The 18902-nt window shown below is 43.4% G+C and overlaps 1 protein-coding gene across 5 annotated transcripts in view; it reads right to left on the reverse strand.

Moving 5' to 3' along the window:
• LOC138454056 (myosin-10-like) overlaps positions 1-18902 on the reverse strand; it is a 623027-nt gene that overhangs the window by 42259 nt on the left and 561866 nt on the right. For all 5 annotated transcript variants that reach the window (XM_069607013.1, XM_069607016.1, XM_069607014.1 and 2 more), the window contains 6 exons: positions 13151-13357; positions 8454-8558; positions 7241-7393; positions 3832-4080; positions 3454-3666; positions 886-1098 (listed from right to left, as the gene is read on the reverse strand). In XM_069607013.1, the coding sequence (XP_069463114.1) occupies positions 886-1098; positions 3454-3666; positions 3832-4080; positions 7241-7393; positions 8454-8558; positions 13151-13357 (1140 nt within the window). The remainder of the gene's footprint in view (positions 1-885; positions 1099-3453; positions 3667-3831; positions 4081-7240; positions 7394-8453; positions 8559-13150; positions 13358-18902) is intronic.

Consider the following 18902-nt stretch of genomic DNA (forward strand, 5'->3'; position numbering starts at 1 on the left):
AAGAAAAAAAAAAAAAAAAAAGAACTACTGCGGTCTCTGGCGGGGGACGATGGAAGCCTCCAGCCGTGTGGAGGCTTGGAGCGGGGATGGCCCCGCTCCGAGTCTCCACACGGCTGGAGGTTTCCATCGTCCCCCGCCAGAGACCGCAGGATTGAAGGTAAGTGGGGTGGGGAGGGAGGAGGAAGGAGGGAGGAAAGGCTTGGGGAAAAAAATAAATCTTACCTGAGTCCCCGGCGGGGGACGAAGGAAGCCTCCAGCCATGAGGAGGTTCGGAGCGGGGATTGCCCCGCTTCGAGCCTCCTCATTGGCTGAGGGGCTGCCACGCCCCTCGCCGGGAACAGAGTAACCGGCACGCACGGCGTGGACGAGAATACTCTGTGGTATGGCTCGCACATGAGCCAATCACCACACAGTATTTCTGTTCAGCCACGCGTGCCGGGTACTAATGCAAATTATCTCTCACATCACCGATTATTTATTGATTGGGAAACGCAGTAACGCTTGAAGTGGTACTGTGCCATAATCTCCCATTTGAAGGTCTACTGATCAATATCCGAGCAACCCACAGAGGTGCAGACCTTATCTGTTTGGCGTCTGAGCACCATCACCGAGAGCCTGCAGTACAGACATAGCTTTGCATTGAAGAGGTACAGTCTCAGAGAGGAACAATTGAGCAAAACTGTCAAAGGGCGACCATGGAAGCATTTCCAAATTCAATAGACCTGTAAAATACCATAATATACCTGATCATTGCATCAGAGTCTACCTGCATTTACATACATCGGGCCAAGTGTCCGTGCAAGATACAGTAAGCACAATTGCTTGACTATTAGGAGAAACACTAAATGGATAAAGACAGTTGTTTCCTCTATGGTTATTACTCACCTGCTTGATCAGCAGCCTCTTCTTTTCATCGTTGGAGTCATCACGGTTTTGGAGGTCTCGGTCATACTGAGCCTTCAAAGCCTGCATGTTCACCTCCAGCCTCAACTTCCCGTCTTCGATGCCCTGCAGTTCATCCTCCAGCTCCTCCATCTGGGTCTTCATGTCCTGCACCTGCTGTTCCAGGGCGCGCTTGCTCCTCTCCAGCTCATGGACCTGTCAATACAAAAAATGAATGCTGCTCACCAAGCACCCAGTTTCTTCCTGGTAGCATGAGCTCCAGAACACAGCAGAGGCCAGGATTCCAAACATAGCAACTCTCGCCTCAGACATGGAGGCCAAAGTCAAGAGGTAAGTATTTATAATTGGGTCCCACGTTTTGAGTTTCCACTGCCGAAGCGTCCCAAGCTCCAACACACATCTGCTACAAAATTAGGCTACGATACAGAAATACTTACCTGTATCCGTTGTTCTATTTTAAATGTCAAATGAACAACCTTCACTCACCAAAGTGTGGTAGTTAAAGGATTTTAGCATTACCCTTCAGATAGATCCTTGTGTATGAAACCTTTCACTCCAACTAAAGGTTATCACTTTAGCAAGATCACCTCTCACATTGTAAACCTTTCCAGCTTTGGCAGACACTTAGTCCTCTCATAGGCTTTTTTCTGCTGCCGACCTTAATACCCTCATATTTTATTATAATTGGATTAGTTGAACTGAATGAGATCTATAACCTTCCAAATGCACATGACCACTCATGAAAGTCACGTCACTGTGGTGCTGGGAGCCATCAGAGTTGGGCGAGAGATGGAGTGACGTATGAATGTTTGGGTAGTTGGAGGTTGAGTCTTGCTTCTGCACTGTGCATGGCTTGTAGGGGGACTGGAATCTGTGGAGTCCAGTGAGAAGAGGGTTAACGTAGTCCATCTTGGACAGAACCAGTGCTTGGACTGTGGTGCAGAAGTCGTAAGGTGGAACGATGGTTCTTATCTTGCGGATGAGTTGCAGTTGTAGGTTGCATGTTTTAGTGATGGAAGCTTTGTAGTGTGTGAAGCAAAGGTAGAGGCCAATGGTGATGTTTGGAGATTTGACATGTATGGCAATGGATATGTGTGTGTTGTCTTTGGAGAGATATTTGATCCAAGGGGTGAAGTCGAGTTTGTGCCTGGGGGCAGATGACGTATTCCATTTTGGAAGGTTTGAGGATGTAGATGGCCAACCAGGTGGTGATGGAGGATAGACAGCCTTTGGAGTTGTGAGGGGGTTGAGATTTGTAACTATATTTTCTTGTTATCTGTTATTGGTAGAAACTTATATTGTAGTCGCTAAATGTCTGTCTGAGAGGTGCATGTTGGTTGAAGAGGAGTCACTTGACTGGGGTGGGATTGGATCGATAAAAGGAGTTTGGAGAGAAAGCGAGGAAGAACGTAAGTTGAGAATGGTACCCGAGATTTTCAACCTCAGGGATAAGATGTTGAGGAGACTGGCGAGGTGGTAAAGGCTGCAAAGAAATGGAGTAGTACAAGTTGCCCTTTGTCACTGATGTTGTGGAGACAATTGATAATATGAAATGTAGCGGTCATGGTTCTGTGGCCAGGTCGAAAGCCAAATTAGAAGGGGTTGAGAAGGTTGTTTGTGGTGATGGGTTTTTGGAGTTGGCTCGTGACAAAGTGCTCCATGATTCTGGTGGGGTTTGACAGGATAGTGATGGGGTTCTAGTTTTTGGAGATCAAAGGGTTGAGGGATGATTTTAAGGAGGGCTAGATATGTCTAATTTTAAGCGTGGAGAGGATTGTACCATGGAATTAATGATGCTGAGCAAATGTGAAGCCAGGGTGGTGATGAAGAAGGATGCAGCTTCAGGTGGGCATGAGTCATTCAGTAAGTGTGCAGGTTTTGTTTTGGCTGCAAGGATGAGGAGATCTCTGACGAAGAGGCGGAAAGTGTCCCATGTGTTTGAATGTTTGGGAGTGAGGTGTGGGAGGAGGACAGCAGAGGGGTGAGATTTGTATGTTGTGCATTTTAGAGATGGAGTAGTCCATGAGAGAGTTTCATACTGAAGTGGATGGGGGTGTGGATGGTGGATTGGAGAGTGACTTGACAAGTTGAAAGGTTTCTGTGTACAATTGTTGGTAGATTGGGGTTCTTGGAGGGAGCGGGTGTCTTTGGCATTGCGTCGACTGTATTATTTTGCGTAAGTGTTTGGGGGTATCTTTTTGACAGGGCATGAGTTCTTTTGCCTGCCTCTTTCAAGAGGTATGGCTTCCTGTACGTCAAACTTCTACTGTGTATGTTATTTCGACCAACATGTCGACTCCTAAATGTCATCCTGTTTATAATTAGCGTTGCCTTTGGTTCATTTTTACATTCATTGCCCTTATGCCCATTTCCCCTCAAACATTTTTCTTCAAAGGGGACTAACACCATAACCCGCTTCTTCGACTTTACTTACACCATCATTCTTTTCCCCCCGAGAAACATGATGTTCTCTGTGAAACAATTGAACCTGGCCACCTTGCCCATACCCCACTGCACCAGATAAGAAGAATAGAGCTTGTCTGTACTTACATTTTTGCCAACGTCGTCCTTGGAGCTCACCAAGTCATCCATCTCAGCGCGCAGCTGCTTGTTCTGCCTCTCCAACTCATCCTTGTGCTCCAGAGTCTGATCTAGGGCCCGGGCCAGGGACAGTGCCTTGGTTTCTTTTTCACGAGCTTCAGCTTCTGCTCTGTCCCGTTCTTCAGCATACCTTGTAGATATGTTCTTCTCCTCTGCCAGCATCTATAAAATAAAAAAAGTTTTAGCAAATGGGTTAAAGGACAACATATGCTATTAATAGCAATACAGGGACATCAGACTGAGCTGAAGAACTGACGCTGGTGGACTTCCCAACCCTAATCTTACCAGCAAGTCTCATCTCCATTTATTATCCCAGCTAGGGCTCACCTGATCAAACTTCTTCTGTTTCTTCTCCAAGTTGGAAACAATCTGCCGCTGTTGGTCCAGGTCCACGGCCAGGTCATCCAGCTCTTGCTGCAGGCGGTTTCTGGTTTTTTCCAGCTTGTCGTTCACCTGCACCTTTTCTTCAAAGCGCTGAGACAGTAGCTCCAGATCACGGCCCAACTTCTTCCTGCTCTCTTCAAGTGACTCCACAATGCCGCCATCAGCCTCCATCTTCTTCCTAGATTCCATAATCTAGATATGGATTAAAATGACATGCTCGTCTCTGATTGCTGGTGACGTCGCTCAGTTTAATACCCTCCGACTCCCAGCACGAGACAAGGGACTCTCACGGCATAATGTAAACTCTAAAGACATGCAACATTATCGAACTTCTCCTCCTCCAGTTTCTCAAAAGATTACGCTAAATCTGCATGCATTTCTTTCAGCAAAACACTTAGTTCTCAGTTAACAAGGAGTCTTTTCTTTCGCAGCCTAGATATTACATCTAATGGGACTTTGTTGCAATTTTACATAACGTTTTTAAAACTCCTTAATAACTTCTTAAACTTGTTAAAATCGTTCTATTTGCACATTGATATAAAACCTAAAATAACGTACGCAATTGTTTGCTAAATTTAGCTTTTGTGTGAAAACCCTTTTGGGTTTGCAAGAGAAATTTGCCACAAAGCGCCCAGGCATTAGAAAGATATCGACGATGCCACTCTATAAAATGGAACATTTTCTGTTATTATTTCGATGCCCCATGGAAAGAAGAAACCATTTCAGATTTCGTTTTGTCTCAGTAGTGAAATATGCATATTGTTGGTTCTTTTTGAATCACTTAGCGTTTCCGGCTAAGTGTGTTGGGAAATCGCGACGTGAACCCTCTGCACCTCAGCGATGACGCCCAAGGAGGCCTAAACACATGTCTGGGGTGGCTAGTGGTGCTCTTGCTCAGGGGAGATTCATCTGGCATTTCAGGCTGCATTGTCCTTATGGGAGAGATCAGGCCGATATGAAAATGGCTATCCTTACCTTTAAGGGCACAGAGATACCTAAATTGTGACTAGGGTCCTCCTAAGTAGGGCACAGCTCATAGAACAATCCATGTTTGCTTTTGCTTGATCTCAGTAGAGAGCAGCTTGCTCAGTTAGCTCATCCAGAACTTCTATGGTGAAAGCAATTTGGTATTTCCTTTTAGAGAACCAAAGTGGTTTCTCGTCTCTGTATTGAAAGAAATGACACATGTTAAATGACTATTTATTGGCGAACGCTCTTGTCTTTACTGGAGGTGCTGCTGAGTATGTCCTTTAAACTATGGGATAATGACGCTCTTGCCGCTAAATTAGGAAATGGCAGAGCGGCCAGCCCATAGAGTGCCTGGCGCGATCTCTCACTGGCACAATACAGATGTGTACGATTTGGCAGTCTTTATCGAGCTTCATGCACCATGCACAGGAGTGGATTCTTTGAGCGACAGCACATTTATTTAAGCACTAGTCAATACTGCAAAACCAGAGTTGGAAAATGGGTGCGTGGTGCTGAATTCGAAAGTAATTGTTTGAACATACAAGTTGTAAGATATACAAGTTTGAAAAGCAAAAGCAACCAAAAGTTTGGAAAACAGATTTGACTAGTAAAACCTAAACAGACGGAAGGGGGCAGGTCACTGAAGGAAGGAATTGCGGCGTGTCCCCCTGTTTTTGATATTAAAAGAAAATCTTTAAGAAAAAGGGGAGAAAGACAATTGGTTTGAAGGAGAGGACAACAGCGGTGTCAGCAGGGTAGAAAGGGGGATGGGCGCAACAAGAGTCACCCCCTATTATGTTTGCAAAGGAATGCTGTATAGCATGGTGGGGAACAAGCAATAGCTGACAAGGAGGTGTCAGGAGAGCAGCAACCGAGAACTCCCTTTAAACAGGACAATGACAAATTAAGTGCATCAAGAAAAACCTTTTTTGCACTTACATTTTCAAACTTCAACCCATGATGATGGAAGGTATAGAGAAAGGAGTATTTTCCAACTTTATTTTCGAGATTTAATGTTGAAACGTTGGTGTTGAAAGGTTTAGGTTTTTTAAATATGACTTACATTCTGAAAATGTCAGAGTGCAGGCATGCAAAAAAAGCAAAGTTGCGAAGTCCTTTCTTGGTCTCTTTTTGATACTCTCCTTAGAGTCTAGCAACTAATAAGGACAAACAATTGTATGCTGTGCACAGCAGATAGGGGGATTATCAGAAGATAATCATTTTGGTGTCCAGTCAGTATGTCAAACGCATTTTATCGAATGCAAAAATGTCAAAAACATTATGTCTAAAAACGAAATTTTGAATGTATAATTTTTTTTATTTAATACGTTTTTTGGGGGTTTTGGCAAGTAAAATAAAGTGTAAAAAAACGGGGGTTTGGGAGGGGGAAGTCCCCATAAAAAAAGAAAAAAAGAAAAAAAGAAAAACAAATTTCGACTTAATGTTCGACATTTTTGCATTCGAAATAATTGAATTCGAAATATTAACTATAAACCAATAATTTTACTTGCAGATTGTCTTAACTCATGCGTGGTATGTTTATGGACGAATTGCTTTGTTCATCCATGCCTCACGCACCTCACCTGAAAAATGCCAGAGCACTTGGAGACAGGCCAAATGCCAGTATCAAGTATGTTTTTGCGGTACGGATTCAGTAATGTCTCTTATATTCTCCTGGATTAACAATCAACTTATTAAGTGGAGGCATTGTTTCTAGTAAGATCCGCTGTTCTCAAAACATGATCCATGTCTGGCCAGAGCCACTGCGTTTCCCTTAGACGCCTGCAATGCATGTCTTGGACCTTCAATAAAATTCACATTCATGAGGTATAGTCAAGGTTCACAATACTATGTGGGCTAAAACTGTAAATACATTTGCATTGGAAGTAATTAAGGTTGGAGGCCGAAGGAGGAGCGATACGGAGCGCCTTTCTTTCCCAAGGTAACCTACTGCTGTTACCATAAGCCTTGAGGCAGACATTAGCAGTAACAGCATCCCTGGTGGCTCCTATTGTTTCTCAGGCATTGAGCAGGGGCACCTGCCACCTCCTGCTTGGTGCCTTACAAAAATAATAGAAGCAAGCAGGAAGGATCTTTAAAAAACAAGGCAAGGTGGATCGAGTAACTGATCTTGGAGGTTGCAATAAAGAATCTCCAAACCAGTCAACCACAGAGACATCTCTTGAATCTTCACACTGAACCAGCCGGGCAGACAAAATTGGTTACATGCCATTGTTGGGTACTTACAAAAGGCGCACTTTGATTCAGCTGAGACAGACTTTCAAGAGCATGAGAGTTGCCCTTGCATAGATTTTTGGAAATGGGAAGTTGTGAAAGGCCTGATGTATGGCCACTTGAGACTAGTCATTGCTAAGGGCTTCACCTGCTGCTGCAGAGCCTGCATCTGTCGGCCCAGTTGGTTCTTGGCCGATTCCTCTTCCTCCAGCTGCTCGCTTAGGTGGTTCTTCTCCTCCTCAACTTGTCGGACCCTCGCACTCAGGTTCAGCTTCTGCTTGGTCTCCTCCTGAAGCAGCTCCTGAAATAAGGAAGAAACAGCATCACACACAGGACCCCTGGACATTACAACTTTGCTCTAACACCTTGATTGTCAATCAATGTAGATTTAACCTAGTGACTATAGCTTATATGCAGACAGAGTAGAAATTGCCATTGTGATAAACAGAATTTTGGCAACAGCTTTACCCTGATTTTAGAATAAGATAATGTAGGGACTTTGAGATGAACCATTGAGTTCCCCTGACTTGTTCAGCTATTTTTGTTTACATTATTTTACCAACACTGAAACACCTTAAGCCAGTCAAGTAAGCTAAGAAAACATGACATCTCCCATAAGGCAGAGGCGTTGCTAGAGGGGCGCAGAGGAGGCTTTATCCCAGGGTCTTTTGGTTGTAGCCCCGGATAGAGGCTACAATCAAAAGGCTAGCTAGCCCAGAGTCCCAACAGTCCCGACATTAGCATAGCCCCTGATCATTTCCAGACCTAGCAACACCCCCTGCCTACCATAAGGTCTTCTTATTTAGCAAAAATGGTAAAGTGATGCTATGCTTCGTGAATATAAACACCAAGTAGTGTACATAATTTGTCAATTCTAACATGCAGGGCAACTATGAGCTAATTTATAGAACTGCCAGCAATACCACAACGTGTCAACGTATAAGGGCGCAACGTGCGCTGAAGAACAAAAATGAGCAAGACGTGGAAGTAAGGGAAAGACAGATGAATGCAGCAAAATAACTGGAGCAAAAGAGAAACAATAACAGTACAACATATCTCAAGATAAAAGAATGAAGGAGGGTTTGGAAGGACAAATGAAGAAATAAGGAATGAGATCATGAAGAGGAGAATCATCATAAAGGAAAACAAAAGGAGTGGAATGAAAGAATTAGAGTGGGAGAGGAAGACATGTAGGAGGGATAATGGAAAGAGGTAGTGTGGGAGAGGGAGCACAATAGAGGAAGCGAAGTAGAAGAGAATGGAAGAGGATGAATCGAGAGTGAGAAACTAAGGATAAGGAACACAAGAGGTTAGGGAATGGGGCAGTAAGTGGGGAGTTGAAAGGGAAACTCAAACATTACCTGTGTATCTTGTAGTTGGGACTGCATGGTCGACACATCCTTGGATAGCTTGAGGGTCTTGGTCTCTGTAGATCCCAGTGTTCCTGATACACCTTCTAATTCCAACTATTAGAGATGATGATAGAGAGAGCCGACTGTTACCAAAGACCACTGAAGGCCGCTGCACATGTCCCGGTGCCCGTTGTTACTTTCCTCTGAGTTACCACATAGACTTACGCTGCCGAAGAAAAAACTGCCAGGACGTTGCATTGCATTCTGAAAACTGTTTCATAATACTATGCTCACATAACCGATAGGCCAATATCCACCTTATGAGGAAAATATGACTTTATTCCTCTGAAGTGTCAAAAACCATCCAGCGAACAGCTTCAGGAAGCTTCGACACAGTGATGATACATCTGTTGCTCTACCAAACAGGAAGGCTTTGACCCCAAAGGTGCTGCACATCCCCAAAATGCAAGTTTAGAATTTTGCCAATAATCAATCTAAACAAAAAAATAGTTGTGTATCTTTATTTGATGCAACATTTTGCATTCTCGACAGGAAATAATTAACTTAACCTTCCAAAATCTTTTTGCCGATGCTCATATATCACTGCTGGCTGTTGCCCAAAGCTAAAATGGGGAGCATACCCATCTGATGCATGCAATTTTGAACCAAACTCCTTGAGAGTAGATAGAAAAGGGTGATGCCAACCACAGACAGGTGCACAGGTTAAAAGGGCTTAATATTTATCTGGAAAACAACATGGCCACACATCTAGATGCAACAGGAGAAATCAAGCAAAAGGGGTCTAAAGCAAAAAAAAAGGAAAGTGAAGGGGCAATTCTTCGTCTGCCATATTGGATGAATTAGAGGCGAGACTGCATGTACTGTGCATACATTGAAGCAGAGATGTGCATTGTATACAACCATCTGTTTTTTAAAAAGAATGTTTACTATTAATCTGGCAGAATGAGTAGCTATCGGTGTGCTCGTTTGTTAAGAAAGATTTTCTTTCTGCTCCTTACCTTCTATTGATTTCTTTGGGACCCCCATTCTTTTTTGCTTGTTTAGACCCTGTCCTGACTTCTTGGAGGTAAGTAAAGACCAAACCGTGATATCCTGAGAACTCTGAGCCAGGGGGTTACATCTCCTAGAGAGTATCTAGGGCGCGAGGTCCTGACCCTATCTCACTCTGACCTGGAACTTGGGCCAAGGATACTTCCGTAGGCCTATCCTAATGTGTTGGATTGAGTTGAGCACTTACCTGAACTTGACTTGAACTTTTATCTAACTTGGCAACATGTGATAATCACCACAATTGCCCACTGCACTATTTTCTATAAAAACATACCCGAAGGAGTTGGGGCACAAAGCCCCAAACAATCTTAGTGTTGGGCTTTGTAAGATGGAGGGACGCCATATTTCTGTTGATTCTAAAGACTTCTGCCTACTCACCTGTATGGCACTGGCAACTGATTCATATGCAATTGGAATTCTCTAAATGATAAATGTGTATAGATGTTTTATAAGGATTTGTGTGACAATATTTACCTGTGGTTTTTATGTGCTTAGTGTGCAAGCTAAAGACCTAATAAATAACTGCATTTGTATACACTTACTGTCTAACTTCCCCCCTGTATGGATTTACTGTACCCCTAGACCACTCTCACACCCTGCCTGAGACAAAGCCTTAACTGCTCAGCTACATTACCTCGATTGGATCTTGCTAACCTCTCATTCTCAGTGTTTACCAAAATAGGCTGCCCCACAACCTCAAATCCTCCCACCAGGATTGATTTTAGAAATCCATCTCACCACTGCTGCATGAAACAGCTAGACATGCAACGCTGAGTGCTAAGAAGGTACTTCAATGTGGTAGAGGTCCACAATCACGTAATCTCTGCAGACTGTGGTAGGCCAGAAGAAGGAGGCTGACAAAGGGGTGGCATTCTTACCCAACACTTTATTAAACTAATAGAAAAAAAGGCCTATCTGTCCCCATCACAAATGGAGGGTTCCCTGCCTAACAGAAATCAAACTATGGTGCTCCCCATCAGTGATGTTGTCCAAATCAAACTAGTCCACCCTCCTTCCCATAACGAACCTACGCTGACCCTACCACTAAAGGGAAAGGTTCAGCAAACAAAAATGTGTCCAGAAGAATGACTCGCTTCTCCGGGACAGGCTTATTCAGCCTTAGTAACGTATCTTCATATAGTTCCTTGTGATATTCCTAATTAAACCCTGTAGTTTCTTAAGTTCCTTCCAGTCTCTCTTGAATGCCCAATGATTCAGTATTTTGTGTTTCGCTATGTTAGGATCTTGCTCTTTTCCCCACTGGTTTCTGTCTCTCTTCTGTTATTGGGACGAGTACCACAAGTCCCAAAGTCCCCTTGATCGACTTTACTACTGGGATGAGGGAGATGTCTCCTGAAGTCTTCGTGACTGGCTTCAATGCTCTCCCAATAACTGAAATGATTGAGATGACTGGCGAAGTCTTCTTGACTTTTGCTATTGCCTTCTTTATGCCCCTGTCCTCTACCGGGTCTCTCACTGCTTCCTTTGTCTTGACGGGATGGCATCACTGATTATTCCTGGGTTCACGGGTTTCCTTCATGTTGGTAAATGCTCCCAGTGATTCTCTCTCTCTGGCTTTTGATGCTTCTTAGCGACTCTGCAGAGCCCTCTGCTCAGTGATCTAGGTGTTCTCTGCACTTCCTCAAGCTCACACCACCACCTGGATCATCCAGGCCTTCACGTGGGCTGGCACGCTGCTGGCTCCTGGACTGCTCCAGCTTTGCCACGTCCTCTCGACTGAGGATGAGCCTGCTTCCACAGGGTTCCCCCTCCCAGGGTTGTACTTCCCTGGCTACACCTGCTCGGCGTTGGCTTCCCTCTTCTGCAAGCACTTCTTCAATTTGTATACTATCGGGCTGGGTCCTCTTCACTGGAGGATCGTTGTCCTTCCTCAGTCTCCATGAAGTATGCTTCAGGACTCCATGGGGATCCAACTCTTCCCAGTGATATAGGTTTTCAATGGAGGAATGATCGTTTTTACTCCTTCATTATTATTCTTCCTGGTATGAGTGGATTCCAACTTGTTGTCACTCTTCATGTTTCCTTCACACTTCCTCTTCTCGGTGGTTGTGGTTTTTAATGGGGTATGGGAAGAGGTGTTACAATAGCAAACAATGGTCGTAGTGATGACCTAAGGGTCTCATAGGGGTATCAGGTAATAAAATTGCGGCAAAAATGTTGCTGGTAAAAAAATCACAGCAATAATGCCGTGGTTTGACCCAGTAAAGGTGTACCCCATTATACCATTTAAGGGGAGCAGGGGTTGCGGGGGTGTCCCCGGCATCCTTTACATGATTGTGGCGACAAAACCATGGCATTTTTGCCACAATATTTTGCATACCGTGCTATTTTTGCCGCAATTTTAAGACATGGAAGCCTCATAGGATAGAGGGAGCCCTATCCCCAAGAGGGGAGTCTCTTCCTGTGATGTCCTGCTATCCGCCAGCCCTAATGGAAATGTTGCATAGCAGGCTCGCCTCCCCAAGCTCACAGGGAAAGGCAGCATGCTAGGGAGAAGTGACAAGATCATGTGAATCGTCACAAGAATCAGCCAACACAAATAAGGTGTATGTGCAGTGAATTACACACACTACCATTACAAACACTACCATTGACTTTTCTGAGAAACAATGAAACCCCAAAACCTGGTTCCTACAACCACTTATGGCCTTGTGCAATCAGGCCTAAATCAAAATGTTAGCCCTCACTTGCAAACAGGAGGCATGGTGTTTAAAAACCAAGCAAGCCTTTGTATAGAAATTTATGAGGCTTCTTTTTGCTTCTAAGCTCTGTAATAATTGGTATTTATTTTTTTATTAGGTGTCCTTATGACCTGATCCAATGTACTACCTCTGAAAGGTTAAGGACTGACACAGCACTCCTGGATTTGACCTGGACTTCAGATCTGTGGAGGGATTGCTCAGCTCGTTGGGCTATCTTTGCTGCTTACAGACAGCAGGTGCATCCAGGCTGCCCGTGTGCTGCCTGTTCTTTAATCAAAGACCCCCAGACGGGAACCAGCATTAAACCTTGGCATCTGCATAGTGTTACTTCCCTAGATCCATCCATTTTAAACGTGTGTTCTGCCAGCTAGACAAACAACCCCCGCCCCCCCATGTTCTCTCAGTAGTGTTGCTCCTCAGCCACTTTGACGGGCCTATTTTTCTATGCCCTTTACTCCCAGACACTGCATGGGGTCCGGTGTATACCCTTGCTTAGTCAGTACCACTTTTCCCTTATGTTTATCTCACCTCGCTTTGAACTCATTTAAGGGATTTGACTCTGCCTCTCCGCCTGGGAATATGCTATATGGAAAGGATTGTGAATGCAAGAAAGACATGTTCTCAGGTTACTGCTGTGCCACTCCACTTCATTTGAAAAATGATCTGGTTTGTCTGGTATGGTCTCTCCAACTGACCCACCCAAGCAAACAGTTCTGAGCGGCATGGTCGACTGGAATCTCCTCTGTGGAGCATTGCCCCAGAGCTCAGCACCCACCCAGCTGCCCATCAGATGTTCCCTTCTCCCCAGAGTGAAACCTTAGTTCTCCCAGGCAAAGCGTTTTTCACATCTGTGGATTGGAAGCCTGCAAGCACGAGAGCCTGTCAAAGAAGCCAATCCAGAACATGACTCACCTGTAGTTTCTGAGCCTTTTCGGCAAGGTCCCCCTTCAGGCGCTCGCTCTCCATGACTCGGACCTGCAGCTCCGACAACTGCCCCTCCAGCTTCTTGCGGCGCTGCTCCGAGTCCAGCTTGGCAGACTGCAAGGACTTCACCTCCTTCAGCAGGTCAGCGTTTTCTCCCTCCAAGCTCTGCTTCACTTTCTCCAGGTTTACTTTGAACTGAGAAGAACAGGGAGAAACACGAAAAAAAGAGTAATGAGCACCTTACTACCCACTGAGCTTCTACTGATTACCAGTGGCAGAACGAGAGTTTTGTTTTTAAGGCATTGTGCATCTTACATAAGAATCTTTTGTGTGCTGGGACCTCATTTCATACAGGATAGGTCCAGAGTGCATATCCTGCACACAAACCTCAATTAGGAGTTTAACTATTATGTTTTGGCTACTTCAACAAAAATGTTGAAATCTGACACTTTAGGCCACGTGGCCTAAACATTTTCGTTATTTGACATCACACCTGTACAATTACTACTGTTGCTGTACTTAAATGTTTTGGTGCCTCACAGTCTCCAACTATCCCATCCTATAGGCTATAAAATGGAGTCTGCTGCAATGTAAACACGCCCTCTTAAGCTTTAATCTATGGAATGATAAACTACACTGAAACAAATCATGTCCTCACTTTAAATAAACCTGATTGAAGTACTGTGGGTGAACCGGACTGGTACTTTGGGACGAGCCTTCGGGTGCACAGGCAGCATTCGTATGCAATAGCCAACACCCCACCTGCCAGCCACAAGCAACCACATGAGTTGTAGCAATTTACTTAGAACACTCCTAGCCTGTGCTTGAGATGACTAATTTCTCTTTAAGGCGGGTCAGGACTTCACAAACCTACGTACTCGTACAACATACATATACAATTACATACAGCGATCTCAACTAACTCACACATGATGGAGGAAAAACACGACCCTGCAATCCGTGTTTTTCTCTCTTCTCTCCCCTCCATATGGGTTCAGCGCCATCACCCTGTGCCTGATTTTGCACACACACATTAACCTTATTTCCTGTTGCACCAGATTAACGTTCTGTGCAGCAAAATATCAACTAATGTTAGACTTGGATGCATTTTCTTTAAAGCAATGAATATGCGAACACCGGGTTACCTTCCTTTCTTTTCAACCAAAGTTGAGATTGTTGGAAGAAACACATATGAAATCCGCTGTAGCCTGTATGTCCTTGAGCCTTTTCAGCATCTCCGGTTCCTCTTCTCTTAAATGTCTCCCCGTTTTGTAAAAGTATGGGTTGGAGGTGGAAGATCAGGGTTGGCAAAGTGCCCGACTTTCTTCCTCTAAAACGTTCGCAGTGAGGGGCAGTGAAAATGAAACTCTAGAAGACTTTAAAATGTAAAAGAGAGCCCAGGGCGTCATGGGGATCTTAGAAGCCTGCTTGCCTTGAGATGGGCCACCGTAGGTGAAGGACTCCATCCAAGCCAAACATGAGATAAAAGCTCTCCCAGCAAATAAACCATGAAAACCTTCTTTGTGTAACGTAAGGGTAGGGAAAAGCAAAAAAGGCATATGGCCTAAATAATATGGAACTCGCCTAACACCTTTAGGTGGAAAGAAAGCATGAACCCTTGGAATAAATTTGCCCCAGTGGAAAAATGTACAAGGATATGCAACAAGTAGTAACCATAAATCCACTGACGGGACTGCCCAACATGAGCCCATCCTTCTGGTATATGTTCAGTTTTCCTGGTAATAGATCTAGCCCCGAACATTCAACAATAGCATCCTCGAACATTGTGGGCTTTAAGAAAAACCTAAATGATGATGACTGGATTCTGTTTATTGACCATAAGGATGCAGTGTGGTTCCACGAAACGTGGGCGATTGAAGACCTCTCCATCGAGGATTTTGTACTTGCTAGTTAAAGGTAGCAAGGGTCGTCCTAGTGGGGGCCTAGCGACATGGCTGAGAGCGTTTTTTTAAATTCTTGTTCAGAATTAATATCTAATTCCCTAGACGTGCTGACATTAAAAATCACAATCAGACAAAATACGCAGATCTTATTAATTAAAATTTATAACCGCCATGATAGACCTTTGGAATGTTCTGCCGTCCATACAATTCATGACTACTGGGAGCAATGGAATGTGTGTATTAATGAGGATTGTATTGTCATACCGGCGGACGACTTCAATGTAAAATTCGAGCCATTAGATGTTATTTATGAGATAATTTGCGAAGAAGAGCAGGCTTGGAGAATACCCGAGTTGACATCAGCAGGGCTCAATAAAGAGCACAAATACGCTCTTCCGCTAGCAGAAGTTCTAGTGAAGCTTGACTTCCATGCATGCAACGGTAGACTCAAAGCAGACCAACAGCCTAAACACACTGATAAGAAAGGCTGTGTCTGGGCATCAATTGACTTTATTTTGTCAAATCTTGAATCATGGCATAAAGCTGTCAATTATGAAGTAGAAAACAGATCTGAAAGTCATCATGCTCCCCTTTGCCCAACAGTGGCCATTGATGACTCACCTTTAAAAGGGAGTTCATTCATGTGGCGTAACTGCTGATTCCTGTGGACTGGGTCCAATCAAATGCCAATAAATAGAGCCTGAATCTATGTCTGGACTGTATAATGAAATCATTCCAATGATTGAATTAGTTGAACTAGAATGGAATGCCAACAATCATGTGAATCTTCTGGACTCCACAGAATGGATCATTGGAATGACGGGCACTGTGTTCACCAGGAAATCCCAGCAAAATAAGACCAACTTTTTTCCCACGGCAGGATGGTAGTACAGCAAATGACATAAGGTGAAAAGTGAAATCCTGACTCTAATCAAAATGAACGACCCTAATAATATAGAGGATCGGAGAAAAGTTAGACTAAATTACAAAAGCCTTATAGTCAGAAAGAAACAAGAACTTTCAGAAGTAAAATGGGAAAACCTTTGAAAAGTGGTGGAGCGGGAGACAGTAAATCTTTCTGGAGAATTATCCAAACGGGGTCCAATTCTCACCAAACACCCCTTCAATGATGTATACCAAGTGAGGCATGGTTAAATTATTTTAAAAATCTATATAAATGAATATAGGCCACATCGTTTGCTATTCGACAGTGACTCCACAGAATTCCACTCAAGTAGACAATGAATATTCTTTAATCTTTACACAAAACGAGGTAGTCATAGCAATCAACTCATTCAAACCAGAAAGAGCCCGAGGACCGGATATAGTCCCAATGTATTTGATTAAGCACCAAACATGACTCTGGCCTACATATTTAACATTCTTGTTTAATACCTTTTGTACAAGTGCATAATTCCGAAGTCCCGGACTTAAGCTACAATTGTCCCAATAAATAAGAGGGAGGGAGAGATTGCCCAGAGAATTAAAGGCCAATCTCCCTCTTGAATTCGACAGGTGAACTATTTTGAAAATTGGTCTTAACTAAATTGGAACACTGGCTTGAGAGTACAAACTTTATTACACATCTACAAGCTGGTTTTCACACGGGAATTAGTACCATAGACCAAAGCCACAGACTCTTTTTAATATCTCAAACATATGTAACTCTTAAGAAACTGAATTTATACCTTTTCTTTGAGGATTTAAAACCCGCTTTTGATGGGCCAGTCAGGAGGGAAGTATTTAAAAGTCCCCACCAGTATAAAATCCTATTCGAACTCAAAAAAAGCCTAATATCGTTATACTCAAACAATACTGCCTTGGGGCAAAACAGGTGAATGCACAAATCGATTCAATGTCGAAAATGTGGATAGACAAGGTTGTGTGCAGGCCCGCACATTATTTTCCATCTATATAAACTATATGGCCTCCCATCTTCTCGCTGTCAATGCAGATGCCCTGATATTAGGAGATGAGAGGATACCAATTCTATTATTCGCAGACAACGCAGTATAAGTTTAAAAACGACAGGTGGCCTAAAGATACTGGTAGATGAGTTTATTATGATGTGCCATTCAAAGGGACCCCAACTTAACCCAACTAAATCTAAAACAATGGTTGTAAAGAAGAAAAGTTTATACTTCAGGAAAATGTATTTAGTGATTAATGGAGAAAGGGAAGGGGAGGTCCAATCCTTTGACTATCTTGGGATGCGCTTCGCCAGTGAGCGGAAGTGTGAAGCAGCTAACACCTTGAAACAACTTTTAGAGGTCACAGTGAACTTCTCCCAACAACAGCCAGAGAGCAGTAGGGCCCACACTGACACTCTTTAAAGGTAAGGAGAGTCAGGCAGCCATATGTGGAGCAGAAATCTTGGGGCCCTCAGCCGATGATCAGTTTAGGTCGAGTAAAAAGGGTTTTTTGAAAAACGTTGTTTGGATATCGAAATCGCCTAATTCAATCCTACATTTATAACTCAACTGGATAGGAATTGACCTAATTCTGAAGACTAGCCTTTCGCCGCCCTTTTATTGGCTTCGCCCTGGACATCTCCAGCCCTTGCTTAGTATAGGGAAGACACTTTTACCCACTGAGAATGCTCACTAGTGGATCTCTGCACATTAAAAAACATTCTCGGTCCCTGAGAAGGGGTAGCTTGGGGTCCACGCCCAGCACGAACACAGCTAATGCAAGAGTGATATTGAAAGCAGAGACTGAGAAATTGAATCTTTGCCTCCTACTAAATAAACTGAGAATAAATAACCTACCTATTGGCTGTTGATCAATACAAGTGGAGCTAAATGCTGAGCAATATCTCGATCTAGTCAAAAACCCTCTTGCTTGTGCACTTTTATTCCAACTAAGAGCTGGTATTTTACCGTTGGGGGCTTTTACCGCTAAATGGTAAAAAGCCCCCATTGTTTAACATAGAGGGAACCTATTATACACTTTTTATTCATCTCCCCAGCATGTGAGAAACAAACCTCAAACCATGTCTCATCAGCCATCAATTAGAACTATGACGACAGCAGACATTTTGTTAAAAATATGGATTCTATTGATGTCATTTTTGCTGCGTCTCATTTTGTAATGAGGGCATGGAACTTGAGAAGTATATGTGTCGAAAAACCATTTAATGTAATAATACATGTATGTAGTGTATGACAAACAAGTTTGGCTAATAGCACGAATAATTTAGCAATGTAGCCAGTATGCTTTTGAATCATTCTATTGTGAGTTGGTTTAGTGCTAATTAGTGCATATCCTTAGACGGAACTGATCTATGAACGAATGAATTGGTTTTTTTTTGTATATCAATGAATGTCGAATTTCCCTCCTGTGCAACTTGGAATGATAGTGTAACAGCACCGCACAGAGCAATGGGAATATGTTGTAAAGTGCGCTTTTTAATGTTTGTATCTAGTGGTTGTTTTTCACTTTGCTACTGCTTTTTTTTATTCTAAGATTTGGATTTTTTTAGGCTTTGCTTGCCGAAATAACGCTTATATGGATTGATTGATTGCACAGATTGATAAATCCACTAGCTAATCTATCAGTCCGGTTGAAGAAACACCTCTATTAGAAATTCACTGATACCAGCTAAATGTCGCTGGACCTAAACTGGCTACTGAGCAAGTGACAATCAAACCAAATCGAAGAAGCCATTCAAATTCAGAGCGGGTGGGATGCTAATAGCTGATGAAGATGAGTCCAGAGTTTCTGCCTGGATAATATAATTTGTCTGGGGATAAACATGAAAGGGAACACTGCCCAAACATCAACCCTTTAGCAAGCAATCAACTGTGGTACCTCCGAACTGGGCATATCTCCTGTGG

Source organism: Ambystoma mexicanum, chromosome 1p (genome assembly GCF_040938575.1).
Source record: "Ambystoma mexicanum isolate Mex_15411 chromosome 1p, UKY_AmexF1_1, whole genome shotgun sequence".
NCBI lineage: Eukaryota > Metazoa > Chordata > Amphibia > Caudata > Ambystomatidae > Ambystoma > Ambystoma mexicanum.